Raw genomic sequence first — 8,043 nt, forward strand, 5'->3', positions numbered from 1 at the left:
AGACAGCAACAGGAAAGAAGATGGAAGACACAGTGGTAGCAACCAGGCGAGGTGATACATCGTGTGTAATCCCAACACTGGAAAGGCTGAGGCAGGAGGATCATAACATCAGGGCCAGGCTGGGCTGCACATTAAAATTCTGTCCAAACAAAGAAAACACCCAGTAAGTCGGTGTCTTGGCTTATCTTCTGTTGATGTGACGGAACTCTCTGACAAAAGCCATTTAAGGAGAGAGGGTTTGTCTTAGCTTACAATCCCAGGTTATACAGAGCGTAACCCATCAGGACCAGGAAGCCGAAGGGTCTAGGACTCCCCACCCCAGAAAAGTGTGTTTTAAGTGGCTGTAAGGGGAAAAACATTCTTATCTTTCTGCCCTTGGTGAAGATTTTTGCTTGTCTGTTTTTTTTTGTTTGTTTGTTTTTTTGTTTGTTTGTTTGGTTGGTTTGCTTTGTAATTGCTCACTGGAAACACCTGCACCATGGGAGAAATGTATGGTGACCTCCAGAAGACAGAGGTTCTGTGAATGGCAAAACTCAGGACTTGGTTTGCTTGTGTTACATTGTCATTTTCTCGTTTTGTCTTTTGAGCCAGGGTTTCTCTGTGTAGCCTTGACTGTCCTGGACTCGCTTTGTAGACCAGGCTGGCCTTGAACTCACAGCGATCCGCCTGCCTCTGCCTCCCGAGTGCTGGATTAAAGGCATGCGCCACCACCTCACCAGCTCTTCTGTTTTCTTCTTAAGACAGAGTCTCACTGTGGAGCTCTAGTTGGCCTTGGACAAAAATCCACATTTTATAAAAGCTAAAGAAGATTGGTTTGGTGTGTGCATGTGCATGCGCGTGCGTGTGCATATGTGTGTGTGTGTGTGCACGCATGTGCGTGTGCGTGTGTGTGTGTATAGGTATGTGTGCTCTTGAGTGAGTATTGAGGACAGCCTGGGGTGTCAACCCTCAGGAGCCATGCACCTTGCTTACTGAAGAGGTTTCTTAACTGAGAAGCAGGGGTTAGCCTGCCCTGGTCTCTACAGACTGTAGTAGTGCAGGCTACCCCACTCTGCATTTCCCCTGGTGTTGGAGATAACGAGCCAGTTCTTCAGTGACTGGCTTGGATCTCATTAGATTACGATTCCTGGGTTTTTTTCTGTTCTCCTTGTTTAGGGGGCTTATTAATTCATTTTGAGATAGGGTTTCAATCTTTGGCCCCTGCTGTGCTAGAATTCTCTGTGTAGCCCAGGCTAGCCTTGAACTTGCAGCGATGGCCTGTTTGCTTCTGGAGTGCTGCGAGTCCATTTTCCAACACCCTCAGCATGCTGGGACAGTTTGCTGGCGTGCTTCACGGCCATCTTTCATTACCACTTCCCAAGGGAGCTTTTAAAGACATTTCCCCCCAAATCAGCCAGGTGAGGCTCTTCTTACCCTCCAAAGAACCAACTGTCACCTCTTTAGCAAGAGGCAGCATTATCTGTCCCCTCTGAGGGGTGCGCAGGCCTCATGGAACAGCAGATAAGTCCAGACTTCTTTTGATTTCATAGCTGCCTGCCTCTCAGACACCACACGGTGACCACGCCAACACTGCTCCTGTGGGGACAGGAAGACGCCTTTATGGAGGTCGAGATGGCCGAAGCCACAAAGACTTATGTTAAAAACTTCTTCAGACTCACCATTTTGTCAGAAGGCAGTCACTGGCTTCAGCAAGACCAGCCTGACACAGTGAACAGGCTGATCTGGGCGTTCCTGAGGGAAGAAACAAGAGAAGCCTGACTTATCACGTATGGGGAGCCTATAATACAATCTTGAAAAGTCTCTTAAAGCTCGTTCGTTAACTTATGTTTTATCAGGAAAAATACCTGTTTTAATATGCTTGACTATAAATAAATATAGTGACGTATGGTATTGAAAAAAATCTATGTAATTTTTTTCATTCTCTGTATTTACACAAAAGAACATTTGCCTTAATATACACAATTGTAATAGCTGGGCATGGTGGTGCACGCCTTTAATCCCAGCACTCAGGAGGCAGAGGCAGGCGGATCTTGTGAGTTTGGGGCCAGCATGGTCTACAAAGCAAGTCCAGGACAGCCAAGGCTACACAGAGAGACCCTGTCTTGGGGGGGGGGGGAGAATACACACACACACAGAGAGTTGTACAACAGTACAACAAGGTTATTGGAAAAAATGGCTCAGACTTGGCTTCTTGTTTTCTTTATCCTATTAACATATGGTGCCTTTTACAGACATTCAGGCACATGGCCTGGGCCTCAGCACAACAGGCAGACCTGCAATGGCACACATTTTAATGTCATTGTTAAAATGTTCCTCTTACTATTATTTATTTATTTATTTATTTTTACCTATTAAAAATTCCATCAATTGCTGTGGATTTCTAATGTATAAAGGAATTTGAATGTAAACTTGGCTACATGTGTATTTCTGAAAACACATCTTAGGTTCTCTTCATGATGACTGATTAAACTGTGTTTGAAACTGCTGTGCACTACATCAACTGCTCAGGAAAATATCTTTTTACCCCTTCGATGCAGTAATAAATATTTTAATTCCTTTGAATGCTAGAATCCAAGCTTTACAGGGCAAGATTTAATTCTTTATGGCTGATGTTCACTGTCAAGAATAAAGGCTGCACTGTCGGCAGGCAGGGTCATTTCATAGTGAATGAACGCAGTCTCCAGACCCTACCAGGCCAGTCGTGGTGGCACACACCTTTAATCCCAGCACTCAGGAGGCAGAGGCAGGCGGATCGCTGTGAGTTCGAGGCCAGCCTGGTCTACAAAGTGAGTCCAGGACAGCCAAGGCTACACAGAGAAACCCTGTCTCAAAAACCAAAACCAAAACCAAAACCAAAACCAAAACAAACCAAAACAACAACACCCCTACCAGGCCGCAAACTGCAGGTGAACCAAACCCTATATGCTACGTACCTTCCTCAGCTTGGTTAAGCCCTCACCGTGTATGGTGACTGCAATCTTTTCAGTCTGAGTTATGAGGTTTGATAATCAAATTGGAACGAATCTCTTTCTCTCTCTCTCATTTTTACAGCATACTTTTTTTTTTCATCCCTCATGAAAAACATCCACCTTTTAAATTAAAAGTAGCACTGATGGTTTCTCTTTGGCATTTCAGGGCCATTAGTGGGTGAAATTAAGTAACACTGAGCTAAGTACATGGGTTCAGTTTACATGTGCACTGCACACCACGGAGGCCAATCTGAAAGTTGAGTGGCCAGAGGTATTCAGCCTAGCCATGCTGGACAGAGATGACTGCCTCCCCAGGGGGAAGCCGAACAGTGGAAGATTTTTATCACATGGCTCAGACTCCTGTATGGTTTAAAACATGTATGTATGCAGTATTTCTGTGTTTTCACTTCATATATTTAAGCTCTGGTGGATCACGGGTAACTGAACCCCTGGGTGAACGGCAGGGGGTAACTACTGCAATACATCTGGCACATGGGCTATAAAAGAAAGATGGTATGATAACTTTTCTTTAAGAAGCACATACAGGGGCTGGAGAGATGGCTCAGAGGTTAAGAGCACTGATTGCTCTTCCAGAGGTCCTGAGTTCAATTCCCAGCAACCACATGGTGGCTCACAACCATCTGTAATGTGATCTGATGTCCTCTTCTGGCGAGCAGGTGTACATGCAGGCAGAGCACTGTATTCATAATAAGCATATACAGAGCCGGGCTTGGTGGCGCATGCCTTTAATCCCAGCACTCAGGAGGCAGAGGCAGGCGGATCGCTGTGAGTTCGAGGCCAGCCTGGTCTACAAAGTGAGTCCAGGATAGCCAAGGCTACACAGAGAAACCCTATCTTGAAAAACCAAAAACAAACAAACAAACAAAACCCAGAAGGCAAAGAAAGCTGAAAGAGCAGAAAGGAACATTGTAAAGTCACAGGAGGGGCCTGAGGCTCAAGTTACTGCTGCCCACTGTCTTAGGATAAAACTCTTTGTCAAAAGAGACAGTTAGCAGCACTGGCAAGTCACAGCACCTTAGCTACATTTCCTTTGTTACAGACAGTCCTGACAGTGACTGAAGAATGTGAGTGTCCTCAGAATTCTCACTGTGCCGTAGCAACCTCTGGGCACAATACAGACGGGTATACTGGAGCCTCATGACAGAGGTGCGAGGTAGGGACCGATTTAAAGATGTGGGATTGAGTTTTAACGTGTAACTTTGCTGGTTCTCCTTGGCTAGACGCTGGCACCTGGAGGTGACCTTCCACACCTTGCTATCAAGCTTGGTGTCCATAGCACTTTCTGTGGTAGGGTGAACCTGTCAATACATGGAAAATCAGGGACCAAATCAAGTAGTTCTGGGGAAAGGGATCCAAATTAGCAATTAGCCAACATAGCAGGGACCCTGAATGCAGCACTGTCAGTTCTCACTGGCTGGCCTTCCCTTTCCACAATGTACCAAGAACAGCAACACAGCACGGATGTGTCCTGGAGAGTGTGTTGACACAGTAAAGCAGATCTTATTTTAATCACAGCCTGACTACTGACAAAGCTGATTTTATAGTTGTTGGTTTTGTTTTGTTTTTGTTTTTCAGTTTAGAATGTTGATTGGTTCATGTAGACCAATATTATAAACCCCCACATGCCATATTGAATTCTGGCCTATTAGAATTAATGTGCCCTAATTTTTCCTTTTAGATTATTAATTTTCTAAGTGGCAGGTTTCCTTGTGGCATTACACACACACACACACACACACACACACACACACACACGCACGCACGCACGCACGCACATCACGCTGTACATGCTCTATTCTCACTCATCTTCCTTATCAATTACTCTCAAGTGAGAGTTCACTACTCTCTTTCCCACCTCTTCCTCTCTTAAACTCTATTCCTCCCCAAATTTCTATGTGTATGGAAAAGTGCTCCTAACACAAATGCTCGAGATGCTGCATGACTTACACTTCTCAGCTTAAAGAAATATGGCCAACAGCAAGGAATCCAGTCTGTAGGAACAACGGATGAATTTCACTAAGAAGCTGTGTCAAAGCACCCCATAGCAATTTTTACCGGCATTATCACTTAAATTTGAAAGTTGTAATTAATATTGATTCATTCAGATTAATCTCTCCTTAGTAAGTACATATGAATAATGTAAGTACCAGAAATTGTTATGTGAAAATTTATTACCCATGTATGTCAAAAACAACAACGCAGCCGGGCGTGGTGGCGCAGGCCTTTAATCCCAGCACTCGGGAGGCAGAGGCAGGCGGATCGCTGTGAGTTCGAGGCCAGCCTGGTCTACAAAGTGAGTCCAGGATGGCCAAGGCTACACAGAGAAACCCTGTCTCGAAAAACAAAAAACAAAAACAAAATAAAACAACAACGTACTGTGATTGTTCTCTTGGTGAGATTCTAACTCTCGTGTGGCTTTTTTCCCCCTTCTAATTTTAAAGGTAGTGCATCACTTCCTATTAACCAACAATTAGCTGTAAGGGCGCCGATGATGTGCAAACTGACACATAGCACTTGGGCGTGAGGAAAGGGAGAAGAACACGTACTGAGCAGCAGCCGGCCTCATGTCTCTCCTGACCCAGCACAGACAGACCACGGACACCTCCGAGCAGGAGGTGTGGGACAGCAGGTCCGCGCAGGAGGTGAACAAGTCTTTATTCCCCCCGGCGGTGGCCAACCCCTTCACTCAGCAGACACGCTTCAGTGCTTGGCGCTGGGCGGGCATCCTCCTCCTGGGCACTGTGCTGGTCCCCGTGCGGGTGTCCTGCATCGCCTTCCTCTTCATCTTCCTCTGGCCGGTGGCCACGCTCTCCACCATCAAGTTACCTACCCGGCCCACCGAGCCCATGAAGAGCTGGAGGAAGCACCTGATGAAGCCGGCGCTGCTGTTCTTGTTCCACGTGACGTTCTTCTTTGCCGGGTTCCTAGTGAAGGTGAAAGGGAAGAAGGCGAGCAGAGAGGAGGCCCCCATCTTCGTCGCCGCGCCGCACTCCACCTTCTTCGACGCCATCGCCGTCGTGGTGGCCGGACTCCCTTCGGTGGTGTCTGCAAGCCAGAACGTGCGGATCCCGCTGGTTGGGAAATGCCTCCTGGCGACTCAGCCGGTGCTTGTGAAACGAGAGGACCCGGATTCGAGAAAGAGGACCCGGAACGAAATCCTGAGCCGAGTGGTATCCAAAAAGAAGTGGCCGCAGATCCTCATCTTCCCGGAAGGGCTGTGCACCAATCGCTCCTGCCTTGTCACCTTCAAACTGGGAGCCTTCTCCCCGGGCGTACCTGTGCAGCCGGTGCTGCTTCGGTACCCCAACAGGCTGGACACGGTGACCTGGACGTGGCAAGGGTTCACGAGCTTCCAGGCATGCATGCTCACCCTGAGCCAGCCTTTCACCAGAGTGGAAGTCGAGTTCATGCCCGTTCATATCCCAAGCGAAGAAGAGAAGAGGGACCCCATCCTCTTTGCCAACGCGGTCCGGGTCACCATGGCCAACGCCCTGCGGCTGCCCATCACGGACCACACTTTCGAAGACTGCAGGCTGATGATCTCGGCCGGCGCCCTCCGGCTACCCATGGAAACCGGCTTGGTGGAATTTACGAAAATCAGCCACAAGCTGAAATTAGACTGGGACAACATCCACACGCACCTGGACGAGTACGCCGCCGTTGCGGTCTCCTCCAAGGGAGGGAAGATGGGAATAGAAGAGTTTTCCAGCTACCTGAAGCTCCCGATTTCAGAGCCCCTGAGGCAGCTCTTTGCCCTCTTTGACAGGAATCAGGATGGCACCATAGACTTCCGGGAGTATGTGATCGGTCTGACGGTCCTGTGCAACCCTGCCAACACGGAGAAGATCCTGCAGATGTCCTTTAAACTTTTCGACCTAGACGAGGACGGCTACATAATAGAACAGGAGTTGACAACTATACTCCGGGCGGCTTTTGGAGTGCCAGACCTAGATGTTTCCAGACTCTTCCAGGAGATGGCTGGCAAGGGCTCAGCTCAGGTTTCATATAGGACCTTTAGGAAATTTGCCCTGAAGCATCCGGTGTATGCCAAGCTGTTTACCTCATACCTCGACCTCCAGGCAGCCTATGTGTATTCACTACCGCAGGAAGTAAAAGGCCAGGCGCAGGATTAAGTTGTTCACGCCATCCCTGTGTTGAGGCCTGCTCCTTCCGGGTAACATTTTAACGATATTTTCATTTCAGGCCCGCCAGCCACATCACCTCAGCTCATTGCTGATATAAAAGAATCTCTCTATACAAGGTCAGGTTTGACCGTGAGCTATGTTTATGATCAGCATACCCTATGGCCTTATTAATCAGCAAAAATTCCCCAACCACAAGCCCAGCTGCCCACTCCCCACAACAGCCAGGCACACTTTCAAGGTCGGCTAGAACTTCTTGTTAGCAAAATAACTTGAGTCAGTGCTGACCGCCCTATCCCACCCTCCACCCCTAATATGAGCTAGTTGTGGATTTCACCTTTAAATATGCAATAGGACTTCCCCTCAGGGATCAAGTTTGGATCCCAAACTGCCCGCCTCGCTGAGCTCAGAAAATAAAGCTTTCATTTCCCAAATGGCCCTAGTCTGTGCCAAGTTGGCAGAAACTAACCAACACATATTTAATTATATTTAAATTTTGCTTGAGGGATTATTTCAATTAGGCTTTTATAATACCTTCTCCACTTAATATTTGTTGAGCGCAGTGGCACATGCCTGTAGTCCCATCACCCCGGAAGACAGAGGCAAGAGCATGGATTTACAACCTAGGACATAGCCTCAGACTTAAAACAGATGTACAGCTCTCCCTAGGGATTTCCTTTTCATTGACAATAAATTGTCCTCAAGCTCCTGCTTTTTTGTTTGTTTTTTTTCATTCTTAAATTATTTTAATGAGATTAGGAACCCAGTGAGGGAGCCCTGATTTGCCAGGTATCATATAATGGCTTTACTGGGACTCCCTAGGATTTCTGATAACATTTCTTTCTTGCCTTTTACTTTTTTGCTTGCTTGTTTGTTTTGAGACAGGGTTTCTCTGTGTAGCCTTGGCTGTC

General features: G+C 47.2%; 2 protein-coding genes across 2 annotated transcripts in view; both read left to right on the forward strand.

Moving 5' to 3' along the window:
• The window catches only part of Ephx4 (epoxide hydrolase 4), a 26,054-nt gene extending 24,279 nt beyond the window's left edge, over nt 1-1,775 (forward strand). Inside the window, exon 7 of the mRNA XM_051170330.1 lies at nt 1,530-1,775. Coding sequence (XP_051026287.1) covers nt 1,530-1,758 — 229 coding nt within the window. The 3' untranslated portion in view covers nt 1,759-1,775. The remainder of the gene's footprint in view (nt 1-1,529) is intronic.
• A 3,779-nt stretch (nt 1,776-5,554) lies between these two features.
• LOC127210820 (lysophosphatidylcholine acyltransferase 2B-like) lies at nt 5,555-7,123 on the forward strand. The gene has a single exon (XM_051170564.1). It carries the CDS (start codon nt 5,555-5,557, stop codon nt 7,121-7,123), a length of 1,569 nt encoding a protein of 522 aa, XP_051026521.1.
• Nucleotides 7,124-8,043: the final 920 nt, after the last annotated feature.

The sequence above is a fragment of the Acomys russatus genome, chromosome 28 (genome assembly GCF_903995435.1).
Source record: "Acomys russatus chromosome 28, mAcoRus1.1, whole genome shotgun sequence".
Lineage (NCBI taxonomy): Eukaryota > Metazoa > Chordata > Mammalia > Rodentia > Muridae > Acomys > Acomys russatus.